The following is a 16,591-nucleotide window of genomic DNA, read 5'->3' on the forward strand; positions in this document are numbered from 1 at the left end:
CATTTTCCCACTGGCATTTGGTATTGTTGGCAGGGGCAGAGCCAGGATTTGAACATAGGGGGGGGGCGAGCGATGACGACCACAAGTATAGATATATCGACCAAAATATAGTATCAACATATGTTTGGAAATACGTCAATGACAAGTCATCTGAATCCATAGTTTCCTAGAAAATACTTCAAATTTATAAGCAAACACATATGTTTGGCTACTTTTCTAACAAAAACGTATATAGCTCTACCATCTCGATCCAAATTTTCCGTACTAGCTTGGATTTGAGATTGAGGCAATTGGCCTAAAGAAATTTCTTCTTTTTTCAGCTAACGAGTAACTAAGTATAGCCAAACGAAAGCAAAAGAGGGTTACATCAACTAGCAAAACTTTTTTGTATAGCAAAATACCGCGTATGTACCTTACCTAATTATCTGGTTGTGGTGGACTGCCACAAGCGGACCAAGGACGGTCAGCGGCAGCCGCCGTATTCACCCCTACTCTGGTGCGGCGGTGCCTCAACAAGCCGGCAATCAAGTGCAAGGTCAGCGACTTGGGACCGGCGGCAGACGTCCTAATGCTATGGCGGCGAGATAGATCGACCCATCTAAAATTGTGAGGCGAGAGCAGAGCGAACGACCGTGTCCATGATCTATCATCTATGATACGTGGGCATCAGGTAGATCAGTAGATGGGCTATTTTTGTTCCTTCGGTGCATGGACTTCGGTGCATGGACAAGTACGTGAATTTGGGCTTAAATAACGTAATCAGGCAGTTATCTTTGGCCATTAGCGCATAACATATACACGTATTAGTACTAGCCTTACGATATTTCTTTGAGGGGGGCCGATCGTTGGGGGGGGGGGTCTAGCCCCCGCTCGCCCCCTGTCTCCGCCCCTGATTGTTGAGGATACAAGAAACTGATGTTGGTTTCTGCACCAACTGAAGATATGTCTAGGAGGAGAAGTTGGACAATTTGGTCCTTATACTATCATGTCTGATAGACAGAAGGTATGCATGCATCCTCTTGTTTATCTTTATGCATATTTGTTCCTTATACTATCATGTCAGTAGCTTAGTATGATATGCTATGTCAACGGGGGCTACTAAATGCAATTAATCAAGTATTTCCAAACTGTCACCAAAGATTTTGCTTTATACACTTGTATCAAAACTTCCAGAATGCTGGGTTTAGGGGAGAAGATCTTAAGAAATGCATGGATAATGCTAGTTATGCTTATAACCAACATAAGTTTAACATTGCAATGGATGATCTAAAAATGAGAGTGAGGAAGCTTGGAAGTGGCTGAGTGGAGTACCTGCAAGATTCTGGGCTAGGCATGCTTTTGATACTAACTGTAAGACAAACTTGGTTGTTAACAACCTATATGAGGTGTTCAACAAGTACATCCTTGATTATAGGAAAAAACCTATTAGGACTATGGTTGATGGTATTAAGAATAAGCAGATGGTGAGGTGGCATAGAAATAGAGAGTGCAAAGGCAACTCTGTGGGAGTCACACCCCATTATGCTGAGAAGCTAGAGGTGGAAACGGAAAGGGCTAGATTCTGTAAACCCATTCAAGCTGGTGTTAATCTATGGCAAGTAACTAGTGGGCAGCAAACACATGCTGTCAACTTGGAACTTCATACATGTGGTTGTAGAAAGTGGGGCCTGAGTGGCACACCATGCAACCATGCAATGTCAGCAATTAACAAGGCAAAAGGTTTTCCAGAGGACTATGTGGGCAAATTCTTCAAAAAATCTTTTTACCTAGCAGCATATGAACCAATGATATATCATGTTCTTGGTGAACATGATTGGGCAAAGACAACAGGACAAGACATAGATCCACCTAAATTTCATGTGAAGAAGGGAAGAAATAAAGAGAAGAGGATAAAGGGCAGATCCGAGGTTCCAAAGCCAAAGGAGAGTTCAAGAATGACCACTATAACATGCAGCAACTGTGGGCTCCAAGGCCATAGGTACACCAGCTGCAGCAAACAATTGAAACCAGAGCTGGCTTTAAGGAAAAATAAGCATATGGTAATCACCTTGTTAACTAGTACTATGTTTTGTATTTATTGTATGTTTCCTTCATTTTTTCAAGGCATCTAGAAGATCAAGGAATGCTGATGAAGGTACTGCACCTGCAAGGGCATAGGCTGCACCTGCAACATCACAGGCTGAACCTGCTAGATCACAAGATGCTCCTGCTAGATCACAGGTTGCACCTGCTAGATCATAGCACCTTCTGCAAGGACTGCAAGGCATTCAAGGCCTTTCTTTGCACCAAGATCTGCTGCTGGGGCTTCCGCTTCTAGTGCTTCCACTTCTACTGGCCCTACAGGTCATTCTGGATGGATGGCCTTTTTTACTGCAAGTGGAAACACATGAGTGTCATGAGTCATGTTTCTAAACTATGTCAGAGATGCCCAAGAGATGAGGGGGCAAGTTATGTATGTTTCAAAACAGTTATCATTTTGGGTTGACATGCTTTCTGTTAGACTACTCTTTCTATTATGTATGAGTCATGTTTCTAAACTATGTCAGAGATGCCCAAGAGATGAGGGGGCCAGTTATGTATGTTTCAAAACAGTTATCATTTTGGGTTGACATGCTATCTGTTAGAGTACTCTTTCTGTTATGTATGAGTCATGTTTCTAAACTATGTCAAAGATGCCCAAGAGATGAGGGGGCAAGTACTATATGTTTCAAAACAATTATTATTTTGGGTTGACATGCTATCTGGTAGAGTTTCAAAACAATTACTCCCTCCGTTCCAAAATAGATGACTCAACTTTGTACTAACTTTAGTACAAAGTTGAGTCATCTATTTTGGAATGGAGGGAGTATTATTTTGGGTTGACATGCTATATGTTTCAAAGTTTTAGTCTTTAGGGGTTGTCAACATCGACGGAACCCAAAATAGCCAAAGTTTTAGTCTTTAGGGGTTGTCGACATCAACGAAACCCAAAATAGCCAAACTTTTAGTCTTTAGGGGTTGTCAACATCGACGGAACCCAAGATAGCCAAAGTTTTAGTCTTTAGGGGTTGTCGACATCGACGGAACCCAAGATAGCCAAAGTTTTAGTCTCTAGGGGTTATCGACATCGACAGAACCCAAAATAGCCAAAGTTTTAGTCTCTAGGGGTTGTTGACATCGACGGAACCCAAAATAGCCAAAGTGTTAGGGTTTAGTTTTTCCATTCTACTCCCCCCCGTCCCGAAATATAAGAACATTTTGCAAGCTATGTTAGCTTGCAAAACGTTCTTATATTTTGGGACGAAGGGAGTATCTATCTATCTAACTACATCCATATATGAAATACACAAAGATGATAAAACTTCATAACTTTACCATTCTATGAAGCATCTATGAAAGCAAGATAATTCCAACTGAAAGATCCATACATAACATAACCATAATAGATTCTTACAGCAACATACTGGAGTTCAACATAGTTCATAACTTAAAGCAACATACTTAATAGATTCTTACAGAACCATAATTCAAACTAAAAGATCCATACAGATATACAGAATAGATCCATTGATACTGCTTCACAAAAGGTCAGCTAAGCAGCCTCTTCATCTTGTTCATTCATCCAAGATGGCCTGGATCGCCTTCATTTTCTGCTTGTTGTTCTCCTCTGCCTTCAACAGACTAGCAATCTGAAGCTTCAGCTGAGCCCTTTCTTTAGTGAGCTTGTCATGTCCCCTTTTCATATCACCCATGTGATCCTTCAACTGGAGATTCTCTTGGATGAGCTTATCATGTCCCTTTTTCAAATCACCAATGTGATCCTTCAGCTGGAGATTCTCTTGGGTGAGCTTTCCCTGAGACTTAGTGAGTTCATCAACCTGCTTCAGCTTCAGATTCTCTTGGGTGAGCTTTTCCTGAGATTTAGTGAGTTCAGCATCATGCTTCAGCTTGAGATTATCTTGGGTGCGCTTCTCCACAGACTTAGTTAGTTCGTCAACCTGGAACTGCAAGTTCCTCATGGCTGCACTAAGCACTTCCTTCTCTTTCAAATGGTTGAACTTCACGTTCCTGATGACAGTGCCTTGGGCTTTTGTCAGGTTCATAAGGACTGCATACTTCTCTTGCAGCTTGAAGATCTCTGCCTCTTTCTTCTCCATCTCTGTCTTCATATCTGAGACAACTGAGTTGGTCACCTCAGCTTTCCTCTCCTTTGCACTCTCCATCTTAGACTGCAAATATCTGAAATCCAGCACCCTATCCTCTTGGGCATTCAAAAGTCGATGAACATCTTCAACTCATTTGTCATAGTTGGCCTCCAGTTTATTTTTTCTTCTGTCAAATGGTGAATAGTGAGTGAACTCTCCAGGTTATGCTTCCTCCTATCACTCTTGCTGTCTTGATACATTTCCCATAGCTTCAACAATGCATTCTGCATTGTAGGAGGCCACTCTGGGTCAACCCATTGAACAAAACCGCAGTTCTGACCTTCCTGCAATATATTCAGCACCTATATTTGTTAAAGAATATGATTGTAAAGAACATCACAACTACACTAAATATTACAATTAAAGAATATGATCTTAAATAAAGAACTAAAGAACAACAGAACTAACTAACTGTATTTCAATCATATACTACAATTATCAATGACCTAGAGAACAACACAACATGTGCACTGCAACCCAATCACATATCCACTTTATTTAATCATTACAAAAAGTACAACAACTATAAAGCACTCATAAAGCACTAAACTATAGGATCAAAGCTTAAACAATGATGTGCACTGGAAACTAAGCTCCTGGCCACATATAAATTTAACAGATGCCTACTTCACTGATCAACATCAGTGCACCAGTACTACTAACTAGATAAAGAATGGCAATCACAAGAACAAAATCTTACTTGAACCAAACTACTACCAATTTAAAATACCGTGGGGCTACTACAAACTCATTTTAATACAAAGAACATAGAAAGTGCATAATCTTACTTTAAGAGGACAGGCTAAGAACCTCCTGCCCATCTCAAATCCCTCAAAGGCTACACGCCTCTCACATGGCAGCCCATGCTGCTCGCAGGGAACAATGGTTCCCGTCTCAATGCCCATGTAGTCTTGGTCTTCAATGTTGGCAGGGATTTGCAGGAGCAAAATGAACCAAAACCCCCCAAATCAAAGATCAAACCCCCAAAGCAGGAACCCTAACCCTAACCCTAGCTACACCACTCACTCGGTACAACATGTTGTTGTCGTCGGGAGTTCATGTACTGCAGGTTGGAGTAGTAGTCGCTGCTCTCATCCTCGTGCACCATGGTGCAGTGGCCGCGGGGGACTGCGCGGCGGTCGGCGGCGAATCGGCAGACGAGAGCTCCAGCGGGGCGAGGGCTAGGGTTCGAGGGGAGTGAGTGAGTTGGGTTCGACCAGGTAGACTGACCGAGCCAGGCACGCCGGTTCGCCAGCTTGTCAACTGACAGGTGGGGCCGGGTTGTCAGATACAGCGTAAATACAACGTTATACGACGCTTAGCCCGTATTGCAACGATTAGTCTCAATCTTGGTACTGACTTGCAAAAATTCTGAATAACGGTACTGATCCGTCACAGCTGCCCCAAAATAAATGTTTTAACTTTAGCACAACTTTTATACTAAAGGTTAGTAGTACTACTGTATAATTGAGACGAGACGGAGAGAGTAGTAGAATGGAGGCTTCCTCCGGACACAGAGGAGAGCAATCCGCCAAACTCCGGCGGGTACAGTACACTCGACTCGTGCGGCAGTAGCTTCCGGAAAGGAAAAGCGGTGGCGTGTGACCACTCACCAACCTCAACCTCAACCTCAACCTGACCCCTTGCTTAGCTGACGCCGTTATCAGGTTAGCAGCTTAGCTAGCCCAACCCGACCCCTAGATAGTAATGTTGTGATTGCCATTCTTTATCCAATTAGTAGTACTGATGCAGCCTGCCAGAATCCAGCGGGCGAGAGTAACAACACCTGTGTCCAAAGCGGAAACGAGTGACGACGACTGGGCCCGTCTGCTTAGCTGACGTTGTTATCCTGCTATTAATCAGTCCAACCCCCGCCATCCCGGCCGGATCATCGGCGGCGGCGAGCGGCGTCCGTGATGGTGATGCAGACGGAGATGGAGATGGAGCGCAGGGCCTACGCGCGCGTGGGCCTCCTCGGCAACCCCAGCGACGTCTACGGCGGCCGCGCCGTCTCCTTCGCCGTCGCCGGCCTCTGGGCCACCGTCCGCCTCCGCCCCTCCGACCAGCTCCTCGTCCAGCCCCACCCGCGCCACGACCTCGTCGCCTTCCCCTCCCTCCACGCCCTCGTAAGCGCCCCTCCCCCTCCCCCCTCCCTCGCAATGGATATAGTAGATACGTCAACGCCGGTGCATGAACGGACAGATCTAGCAAACGCACGCGAATCGATCCATTGCACCGCGCGCGGGACAGATGATGATCAGGAACATTAGTAGTACCAATCTCACTTCTTCCAGATTAATCTCCACCGGGTTTGTCAGATCGACCAATCTCTCTATTTTCCCATCGAATCCGTCTGCAGGTGGATCGCCTGGACGGCGGCGGGTACTACGGCGGCGTGCGGCTGCTGCTGGCGATCTGCAGGATCTTCCACAACCACTGCAAGCACAACGGAATCGCCCTGGAGGACAAGAACTTCACCCTGTCATACGACACCAACATTCCCCGCCAGGTCCCCCACCCCGAGCCGCCCCCATCCCTCAGATTCATCCGTACTTTCGTGATGCCGGGGAGGTCCCCCCATTCCTTACACCCCTCAAAGATTTATGCTTTTCCAACGCTGGCCGTTGAGAGTTGGTTTGTTTCCTCTGCTTCCCACAGGCAGGGCTCTCCGGCTCCAGCGCCATCGTCTGCGCCGCGCTCAGCTGCCTCCTGGATTTCTACGGCGTCAGGGACAAGATCAGGGTCGAGGTCAGGCCCAACCTCATCCTCAACGCCGAGAAGGAGCTCGGCATCGTCGCCGGGCTTCAGGACCGCGTCGCGCAGGTCTACGGCGGCCTTGTTTACATGGTATAATGTGTGGCAGCTAAGCAACCATGTTCACCTTCACCTGTTGTTCTGTTTAGCTGAATCTTTCAGTTGTGTTTTGCTCCTCAGGATTTTAGCCAGGAGCATATGGATAAGCTGGGCCATGGAGTGTACACGCCGCTTGACGTTGATCTGCTCCCCCCTCTGTATCTCATCTACGCCGAGAACCCGAGTGACTCTGGCAAGGTTTGTTCAACCTGCATTCAAATTCCACTACTTTTTTTGCTTGAACAATCTTTCTGATGTCCACATTTGAACCTTGTCTAACTGATTAGGTCCACAGCAGCGTCAGGCAAAGGTGGCTCGACGGAGACGAGTTCATAATATCGTCGATGAAAGAAGTCGCGCAGCTCGCGTATGATGGCCACAATGTGTTGTTGCAGAAGAATTATACAGAGCTCGCGAGGCTTATGAACAGGAACTTTGATCTGCGGAGGTGAGACCAACGCCGACGAGGCTTGGAAAACAGCCTCTTTAACGAACAGGGCATATGTATGTGTACGAACTTTACCTTCACAGCAGTACAAGCTAGTTAACCAGTCCTGTGTGGGTGGTCACAGGCAAATGTTTGGAGATGACGCGCTTGGCGAGGTGAACATAAAGATGGTTGAGGTAGCGAGGAGCGTCGGTGCTGCGTCGAAGTTCACGGGCAGTGGTGGCGCGGTGGTGGCTCTGTGCCCAGATGGGGACGCACAGGCAGAGCTCCTGAAGGCCGCGTGCCAGCAGGCCGGCTTCGCCGTGGAGCCGATTGAAGTCGCCCCGTCGGCCCTGACAGAGGAGCCGATCAAAGTCACTCCATCGCAGCTCACGGAGGAAGAGCTGAAATTTGTTATGGGGTAGATAAAAGCAGTGGAAGTATGCAATTTGTTGTCACCACAGGAGTGTTCATTTTCTTCTTCGCTCAAGTCATCACAGGATCACAGGAGTTTTTCATGTTGTTTTATACTCCCTTTGTAAAGTAAGACCCTTTAGATCCCTAAAAGACCTTTTTAGATCACTACTTTAGGGATGTAAAAGGTACGCCCTCCGTTCCTTTGAACTAAAACCATGACGAGTAAATTGGAACGGAGGGAGTATTATATTACATCTACAGAGGTATACTTTTGTGCTTGTGTGGTGTAAGTGTTACACTGACGTATTATCATGCTGATGCATGCAAAATAAAAGGTTCCTTTTCTTACCGATGACCTCATTGTCAGTTGATCACAACCAGTCAACCTTGTTCCTCCATTGCTGGAGGTGGATACCCTCCAGCTTCAGCTCTGCTCTGCAAACCGCCTACGGTCGGTCCCCAGCGCCAGCGGCAAGACGAGACTAGCGTATTTTTTGACAACCTGGCCTCTTTGAGCAACTTCAGACACGTCTGCCCTGGGCAAAACTATTTCGGAATCTGACCCCTGGGGTCGGTGCCACACATGATGCCGAACATGTGACATGTTCAACGTCAAACTATTTTCGGGGTCGTGCGATTCTGCATGGTCGTGATCTCCTGAAGATAGGGATTCGGTGGGGTATTGGGGATGGGAGGAGCACTCACATTCTGATTGATCACTGGATCCCCTCGATCCCTCCAACGCTGCTTCGGCCCCTTCACCCCATACCTACCTCGGCCAAGGTCCACTGTTTGATTGATGAGGAGAGTGGGACTTGGAATGAAGATTCGGCGATGGCCTTTGATGTGGCCAACAAATTTTCCCTATCTGCAGTTCTGGTGGCTTTGATTTTGCTCGCTGGCCGTTCACCAGGCTGGGCGAGTACTCAGTTAAATCTGCTGTTATGGCTAGGACGTCTCGCTTCCTGACAGCCCGCAGCTGTAATGGCAGGGGACAACACTCTAATTGGCAGTTGGAGGAAAGATTGTGGAAGGAGCTGTGGAGGGTCAAGGCTCCTAACAAAATGAAGATTGTGCTTTGGAGGTTTGCTCATAACTACTTGCCTTCGAGTGAGCAAATGCTTCGCCGCCAGGTTCCAACGCGGACGGACTGCTGTTTCTGTGGCCGACAGGAGAGTGTTGAACATGCTTTGCTGTTCTGTGCACATGCTCGAGCAGTTTGGATGGTATCAAGGAGTCCACGGGGATCAAGCTGTCTTTTGCGTCGCCGAAGCCGTGGTTGTTTGACTATCTCTCCCGCGGCTCCGAGCGTGATGCTACAATTATCACTATCACCATCTGGCATATATGGGAGGCCTGGAACTCTGCAAGAAATGAACCTGAAGCTCCTCACTCACCCCCGGCGCACGGCTGCGAGGGCTCAGGCTTATATAGATATGGTCTTCCAGCACCTATACAAGCCTACTCTTGCAACTAGGTGTGAGACCCCTGCTTCCAGTTCTCTATGGTCTCCGCCGCCGCTAGGTACGCTTCTGGTTTCCTCTGATGCTGCTGTCTCACGGGAGTTTGGCAAGTCTTGCGCTGGTGTGGTGGTTCAGGACCATTCCGGTCGATGCATAGCTGCTGCTTCTGGACCCCTGATTGGTGTTACTGATCCTGAAGTGGCGGAGGCTTGGGCTCTTCATCGGGCGGTGCGCTTGGTTCGGGGGGAGAACTACTCTGATGTGATCGTTCAGTCGGACTGTCTCTCTGTGGTGCAAAGACTGAATTCTTCCTCCCACGCCCGCTCCTTTGTGGGATCAATTGTTGCTGATATCAGGATGACAACTGGAGCTCTTTCGTCCGTGACTTTCAAGCATGTTCGTCGGCATTGCAATGTTTTAGCTCATGTTTTAGCTAGATCTAGTTTGAACTCTTCGAGTCTGCATTTTTCAGTCTGCTCCGGATTGTATCCGGGAGACTCTTTGTAACTTGTTTGCTTAATCAATAAATGCCGACGTTTTCTAAAAAAAAAACTATTTCGGGGTCGGCGCCACAACACATGACACTGAACATGTTGCTTATTCCCCACGGGGCCAGATTCCGAAATAGTTTTGCCCGGAGGTCAGATGTGCCTGAAGTCCCTCAAAGAGCCAAATTTATAGAGAAAAAAAATTATGAGACTAGCAGAGGCGTCCCTGAACGGGCTTTGTTTGTTGTCGCTTGAGGCCCGACCCACGCAGCCGGCCCAGTCCATGAATCGCTCACACAAACGCCCGGGGCACAAACCCAAGCTCGCCACGTTACTCCCACTCCAGCGCCTTCCCACGCGCGCACAAACCGCGCCGCCGCCCGCCACCGGACGCCATCTCCCCCACCTCTACGCCGCGGCCGCCCGACGGAGGAGCCAGCAGCTCGGATGGCGGGAGAGGACGCGGCGGCATGCGCGCCCCAGGTCGACGGGCACGCGCCGCGGGACGCCGCCTCGTTCGACGAGGAGACGCGGGCCCTCATCGCGCCCGACGCCGGGAGCCTCCCGGCGACCCCGCCCTCCGCCGTCGAGGCCAACTTCGCGCGCTACTTCGTCGCCGGTAAAAAGAAAGACTCCAACTTTGCTGCGCCTCTAAATGATGTACCTGGAAGATTTCGTGCTTAGAGCTCTGTTCCATCGGTAGCGTTTGATTTCTGGAGTGGAAGGAGTATTAGATCCTCACTTCTCAAGTGGAGCTTGCTTCCTTTCTTTGGCGCCGGAAGCTCTAATCTTTCTGTAGTGCTTATTGACTGAATTGATTGTTTGTGCATATGTTGAACTGGTTACATGCTTTACAAAGTTGTTGTGAGAGTATCAGAGTACTAAATTTTTTTATCAAATAATTTGTCCATCCCAACCTGAATAATGCCTTTTTTTTTCTTTCTTGTAAAATATCTAAAGAAAATAGGACCCTATTTTGTGTCTCTGTGTGTGCAACTCTGCACTGTGCTGCTGTAATTTTAGTTAACAAATTATTGCAATGGCCTATTGTCAAATGTAACCAAAATGGTTAAACTTAAATCGTGTACTCTTACTTTCAGTCATCTAACCCATCTCTTCTCGTTTTCTTGGCAGATTATCTCAACCCAGGACATGACCAGTTTGTGTACCGACATCCAAATGGGTAGGTTTATTTTATTTTTATTTTATTGAGAACTTAAACAGGTCAAAATTTGCTTTCTCATGATTAGCGATAATAAATGGTCTTCTGGTGAACTTTGCATATTCACTAGTACTATCTGAAGCTGGGTTATTTCTAGGCAGTAGAAAAAAGTTGCTCAATGTATGCATAAATAATATCAATCTAGTGATCTTTGCCTTGGACAGATGCATTGTTTAATGTCGCTTACTTATTTCTAATGCAACTCTAGTCGACACATGCTAATAACTCTTTTTTTGCTTAGCAACTTGACATTGGTGATTAGGAAGGAAATTTATTCTCTTTGGTTTCTTATGTTCCTTCAAACTTTAGGTTGTGCGTGGTTGGTTTAGCTCCAGCCCATGTTGCACTGAAAGAGGAAGGGGGAATAACTGCCATTGACTTCAATGTTGGCAAGACAGATCGCAGTGAGATAAAAGTCACAGGGAAACGCAAAAGGGTAATTTGATTGATTGACGTATCTTCCCTGTTTAATTGATTAATTGGCAGAATCATTTGATGTCTGCTTCCTATTACAGAATGCACAACATTTGCAAGAAAATTCAGCATTATGTAAAGTCTGCACAAAGGATAAAACTTTTGTGGTGAGGTTGGTCCGCTAGATCTCGCAATTGATTATGCCTGACGTCATTGTATTTTTACACTGAAGTGTTGTCTACGTTCAATTTCCGTAGGTGTTGCGTGAAAGGGCAGCTTTTGGAGATTAATGATAGATTGATGAAACAACCCGATCTGCTTAATACCTCTGTAAGTACCTCTATCAGAAGGACACTTTTGATGCTTTGCTATTAGTGTGGCTTGTCGTTGTTGGTGGCATATCGTAGCAATGGTGACGCCTACATGCATAAATTGAACCACCTATATTTTTCTACTCCCTCCGTTCCTAAATATGTCTTTTTAGAGATTCCAATAAGAGACTACATACGGAGCAAAATGAGTGAATCTACACTCTAAACTAAGTCTATATACATCCGTATGTAGTCCATAGTTAAATCTCTAGAAAGACATATATTTAGGAACGGAGGGAGTAGTTGGTTGGTACCACTACCGATTGTCTCTTACTGAAGATAGTTTTCTGGTCCAGCCTTTATGATCCATGCGTATCTGAGAGATGTTTCAGTTAGTTTTTCTTTGTAAACTCACTGTTGGTGTTGTTCCCAAGTGAGTGCTGAGTAGCACCGAAACATGAGTGCAACCTTGAGAGGAATATCTCGTCGAATTTCAGTTTAACATGTTTCTAGTAAAAAAAAATCAGTTCAACATGGATAAGCTTGCACTTTTGTAATGTTGTATATTATTCCATTACCTCTGTTGAAGTATTTCATGTTTTGTCCAGAAGTGTGTGACGAAACCTTGCCTGTGAAGAGTCTGTTGATTCAAACAACATGTTGATTGTGCACATTTGTTTGCTTTGTTTACTATATTCCTTTTTTCTGAAACAGAGAAAGAGACATGAATTTTTCATTAGTTAAGGAGAAATTTGATTTAGAACGTAAGATGCAAAAGGCGTACTCTCCACAGTGATTTAACCCAAATGCTTCACCCATTCAATTCCTCGAATTTTCGCTCCTTGGCTTCTCCGATGACATTTACCATATTCTGACCGGTATATGGTTTTTCCTTTTCATTTGTAGGCCGACAGAGAAGGATACATAGCAATCTTCATGCAGAAACCAGGTGACTGGCTCAAAGTTAAGGATAAATTTCTTAGCTTTGAGGACTACAAAAACTTGAGAGGAATCTGCTGACACCAAAAGGTAGTCAGTGATAACCTTTTGCTTTCAAAGATAGCGATGAACTTGGGCGAGCATATTTCCGGACTTTGACTCAGCGTGCTTATCAATTCCATTGAAATGCTCATAACGAATACTGTTTTCTTACATCATTCTTTGTCGCATGCACATGCACATCTGATTCTTATTTTATTAATTTGTGCAGAGGAATTCATGCCGGCCAATTGTGTATTAATTTTACAATTCAGAGCTGAAGCTCAGGTCTCATCGGCCATGGCCTGATCCTCGCACAGATGCCATCTATTTTATTTAGAATTTGAGAGCTAACTCCAGATAAATTCACCTTTACCGGCGTGATATGAATCCTCTTGTAGTGGCCACAGTGAGGGAGTCTGTTCCCTTTTTCTGACAATTTAGAAGCATTATTCTGATACTTTCAAACTTAATAGTCTACTCAACTGTAGAGCAAGCTTTGGAATCGAAATCATTTGAAGTTCATAGAGAGCTTATGTGCTTCACTCCTTTACTGTATAACTTGATTGTTTCCCCCCACAGAACAATGATTGAGAAATGTATGCTAGTTTGATACAAATAATGAATGGAGTTTACTTAATTTTTTTCTGTCGGGAATTGGGAGGCGGACCAGTTCATTCGCTTATCTTTGAAAAAAAAAAGTCCATTCACTTATAATTCTACCTGGTTCCTGACTACCTTTCTTCTTCGCTTCTGTTCTCCTAGATGTTTCTTGTACACATGCTATGAAATCACAATACTTCCCAAGACAACTACTAGCACATCTTCTGTCGTCTATCGAAACAAAAGCTCTACCAGATTTAAGCATACAAGGTTCACATTAGATTGTTGTACTATTCAAGAGGAACAACCCTGAAACGCATGGATGAAAGTGGATTCATGAATTTAAACAAGGCAATGCTTCAACCAATGAGTGTACAAGCAATGCACATCTGTGATTATGAATTTATGATCGGTTGGACTTGAACAAAGCTTGTGTTTCTGCTTGCCAAAGCTATTGCTTGGTTCAATTAATGACGAAACCCAAAAAAAGAGAGACTGCTTCCCTTCAAATAAACAAACAGCTTTGCTAGAACTCATCTAGATGAGATATAATTTGGTCTCATTCACCTTTTATAGCCATTGGATGTGATGCTATAAGATGTGTGTGTGCTGACGTGGATTGTATATGTTCTTGTTTTCAAAGTGAATGAGACCAAATTATATCTCATCTAGATGAGTTCTAGGTACTCCCATAAACAAATCCTTTCAAGCGTAAAGTTCTTGTGGATGATTTCATGAGACTCTGGAGTTACCTAATGTACAGTCATATGTAGTGAAGGCCCAAACATTGCATTATCATGTCCTTGTTGGTTGTGCTCTCAGCCAACTCCTGCAAAGGCTGGAACACCAGATGCAGCATTTCCTATCTAATAACTAACATGAAGCTAATGTACTCCAGTTGGTTGCCTGAAGATCATTTAGGTTTTTCCTTCTCAAGTGCAATCTCCACGAGCTGAATATTTCCCCGTAGTGAATCAGCCTTGCAAGAGGGAAGGAAAGAGAAGCCATCCAGAAGCTTCAAACATTTCAAACCCCACTTCACCATCAAAAATTCAATCAAGTGATGACCACTGCACAAAAGAATCAGGCCGATTTATTAGGGGAGTAGCTCGAAGCAGTTTTATCAAGTGGAGAAGGTTGAAGAATTTCTTGGAACCTGCGATTGTGGTATGTGGTGATGAACACTGCCCCAGGAGAATTTTCCAGCAGGAAGGTAACCATTGCGAAGAGATCATCAAATTCTTACCAACATAGATGCAGCGGTATGTTAACTTACGTGTCTCAGCCAAAGTGACAAGAATGCAAGCCAAGAGGAGTAGATAAGTAGCTTACTTGCTGAATCATAAAGCACATCGGCTCCGAGAATAATATCAGGGTGCAAATCAAAAACAGGTTCATCCCAATCTCCCCAAGTAAGTCCTAATACCTGCATGGTTAAGTATGACCTACTACTTGTAAAATGTAAAGCTGCTTTCGAAAGATGCAACCTGTAACAAATAACTTCAGATCAAAGCATACCGTACAGTTCACATTATTGAGGCCGCATACTTGCTTGATGTTGTCCAGCACCTACTCATTGAAATCAAAAGCTGAAACCAGTTAGTTTTGAGCCATCAACAACTAATACTGAACTACAAAACGGTATAGCCAGGATGGGGTTGAGCTAACTTCTGTATTATGTGCAATGTCTGTCAGCGTAACACCTGCTCCAACTTTTGCAGCTACTATACCTGGCAGCGAGGTTCCTGCACCAAGCTGTAAGCCATAGACATGAATCAGAAAAGCGTAATTTTTTTTTAAGAACGGCGACATTCACATTACAAGAAATCTTTTCATTTGTAGAACAGGAAAATAAGTGCCACACTTGTAACACAGAGAAATCTTTCATTTTTAAAATGGCAAATTATAGTCAATTCCATCCAAACAAAGAACTCACGACGTAGGAATATGAATCGCACCGACACGTCTTTCCTACTGTTTCCATTGTAAAAAAAAATGCACCGACACAGAGAATAATGACTGTCCAAAGGTTCAAGCATGGAGAAGTACCCTGTGTTAAGCACTGGAACTTGTTCCGTACAGAATTATAAGGATGATTAGTACCTCGACAACTCTGGAGCAGGAGAAGCGCGGCCTCTGCTGCCACACGTATTCCGCGAGGATGACGCTGCATGGCCAGACGAACATCCCGTAATCCTCTTCTATATTCTGCACACCGGTTGATAAGCATGCAGTTCGTCAAGGCAGACAAATTGAACAAAGATAGCACTAGCGCTGGAAGACATCCGTGCACTAGTCCTGGACTCCTGTCCTATGGCAGCAGCATTTCGCCGAACGGCTGAGCTGCACCAACCACGGAGTCCGTCCTTCCCCACTGCTGTCGCTCGTACAGACGAGTTGCCCGGAAGCGTTGACCGTCACAGAGAGTGAAAGACATGGCGACGACGGACGTAAGTGGTGGCTCTTGGCCGTGTAAAGATCGAGCACCACTGTCCACTGGTGATGGTGAAGAGGGTGGGGTACGAGGTGAGACGGACTAACCTCGATGATGTCGACGCGGAGGTCGTGGTCGCTCTCGGAGGAGGAGCCGCCGAAGTAGTGGCGCGAGACCGTGGTCATGCGCGGTGGCGGAGCGCGCCCGGGCTCCTCCTCCTCCGCCTCCGACGAGGACGAAGAAGCGGAAGCAGAGTCCATTGCGTTGCGGAAGTCGGGAAAACGCAGGCCACAGGCCGGGAAAAATATGTAGTGCGTATGCTAGCCAAGTAATGAAATGTGTAAGGTGCAACGTCAACATAACGGGGATGTAGCTCAGATGGTAGAGCGCTCGCTTAGCATGCGAGAGGTATGGGGATCGATACCCCACTTCTCCAATTTCTTTTTTGTGGGGAGGCGAAGGTGTTATTTTGAGGTATGGGGATCGATACCCCACTTCTCCAATTTCTTTTTTGTGGGGAGGCGAAGGTGTTATTTTGAGGTATGGGGATCGATACCCCACTTCTCCAATTTCTTTTTTGTGGGGAGGCGAAGGTGTTATTTTCTTTTTATGGATGATGAGGTGTTAAGTTAGTTACAAAGCACATTTCCGTTAAAAAATAATTTTAGCATAGCTCAAAAGGTATCAGTAGCTCAGTCAAATGTAGAAAATGATAAGGCAGGCAACAACAATTTAATATAAATAAATAAATGTCTTGTTTTTATATAAACACAATAAAACACAGACGATAACATATA

General features: G+C 45.2%; 3 protein-coding genes and 1 non-coding gene across 4 annotated transcripts; 3 read left to right on the forward strand and 1 right to left on the reverse strand.

Annotated features, from left to right (window-relative positions):
* Positions 1-5,917: 5,917 nt before the first annotated feature.
* On the forward strand, positions 5,918-8,233 carry LOC119323422 (probable glucuronokinase 2). The gene is made up of 6 exons (XM_037597084.1): positions 5,918-6,310; positions 6,544-6,693; positions 6,843-7,031; positions 7,119-7,235; positions 7,325-7,485; positions 7,610-8,233. The coding sequence occupies exons 1-6, from the start codon at positions 6,101-6,103 to the stop codon at positions 7,887-7,889; spliced, it is 1,107 nt and encodes a 368-aa protein (XP_037452981.1). The 5' UTR covers positions 5,918-6,100; the 3' UTR covers positions 7,890-8,233.
* A 1,941-nt stretch (positions 8,234-10,174) lies between these two features.
* LOC119320029 (protein Abitram) lies at positions 10,175-13,401 on the forward strand. The gene is made up of 7 exons (XM_037594175.1): positions 10,175-10,451; positions 10,967-11,015; positions 11,364-11,490; positions 11,570-11,640; positions 11,726-11,798; positions 12,686-12,808; positions 12,990-13,401. The coding sequence occupies exons 1-6, from the start codon at positions 10,280-10,282 to the stop codon at positions 12,797-12,799; spliced, it is 606 nt and encodes a 201-aa protein (XP_037450072.1). The 5' UTR covers positions 10,175-10,279; the 3' UTR covers positions 12,800-12,808; positions 12,990-13,401.
* Positions 13,402-13,773: 372 nt separating this feature from the next.
* Positions 13,774-16,093, reverse strand: LOC119323868 (methyltransferase-like protein 23). The gene is made up of 7 exons (XM_037597577.1): positions 15,902-16,093; positions 15,464-15,568; positions 15,029-15,115; positions 14,879-14,929; positions 14,693-14,786; positions 14,517-14,601; positions 13,774-14,430 (listed from the first exon to the last, which is right to left on the reverse strand). The coding sequence occupies exons 1-7, from the start codon at positions 16,052-16,054 to the stop codon at positions 14,274-14,276; spliced, it is 732 nt and encodes a 243-aa protein (XP_037453474.1). The 5' UTR covers positions 16,055-16,093; the 3' UTR covers positions 13,774-14,273.
* A 64-nt stretch (positions 16,094-16,157) lies between these two features.
* Positions 16,158-16,230, forward strand: TRNAA-AGC. The gene has a single exon. It is a non-coding gene; the product is annotated as a tRNA-Ala (tRNA).
* The last annotated feature ends 361 nt before the right edge of the window (positions 16,231-16,591 follow it).

Source organism: Triticum dicoccoides, chromosome 6B (genome assembly GCF_002162155.2).
Source record: "Triticum dicoccoides isolate Atlit2015 ecotype Zavitan chromosome 6B, WEW_v2.0, whole genome shotgun sequence".
Taxonomy (NCBI): Eukaryota; Viridiplantae; Streptophyta; class Magnoliopsida; order Poales; family Poaceae; genus Triticum; species Triticum dicoccoides.

What these genes read in the sequence shown, in the direction of transcription:
- LOC119323868 (XM_037597577.1), bottom strand. Translation starts at nt 16,054, where the DNA reads ATGGACTCTGCTTCCGCTTCTTCGTCCTCGTCGGAGGCGGAGGAGGAG. An exon ending in CCTGCTCCAGAGTTGTCGAG is followed by an intron (nt 15,116 to 15,463) that starts GTACTAATCATC and finishes TATGGCTTACAG; the next exon opens with CTTGGTGCAGGAACCTCGCT. An exon ending in ACCACATACCACAATCGCAG is followed by an intron (nt 14,431 to 14,516) that starts GTTCCAAGAAAT and finishes TCTTTTGTGCAG; the next exon opens with TGGTCATCACTTGATTGAAT.
- LOC119320029 (XM_037594175.1), top strand. Translation starts at nt 10,280, where the DNA reads ATGGCGGGAGAGGACGCGGCGGCATGCGCGCCCCAGGTCGACGGGCAC. An exon ending in GTGTACCGACATCCAAATGG is followed by an intron (nt 11,016 to 11,363) that starts GTAGGTTTATTT and finishes TTCAAACTTTAG; the next exon opens with GTTGTGCGTGGTTGGTTTAG. An exon ending in TCACAGGGAAACGCAAAAGG is followed by an intron (nt 11,491 to 11,569) that starts GTAATTTGATTG and finishes TTCCTATTACAG; the next exon opens with AATGCACAACATTTGCAAGA.
- LOC119323422 (XM_037597084.1), top strand. Translation starts at nt 6,101, where the DNA reads ATGGTGATGCAGACGGAGATGGAGATGGAGCGCAGGGCCTACGCGCGC. An exon ending in ACGGCGGCCTTGTTTACATG is followed by an intron (nt 7,032 to 7,118) that starts GTATAATGTGTG and finishes TTTGCTCCTCAG; the next exon opens with GATTTTAGCCAGGAGCATAT. An exon ending in AGGAACTTTGATCTGCGGAG is followed by an intron (nt 7,486 to 7,609) that starts GTGAGACCAACG and finishes GGGTGGTCACAG; the next exon opens with GCAAATGTTTGGAGATGACG.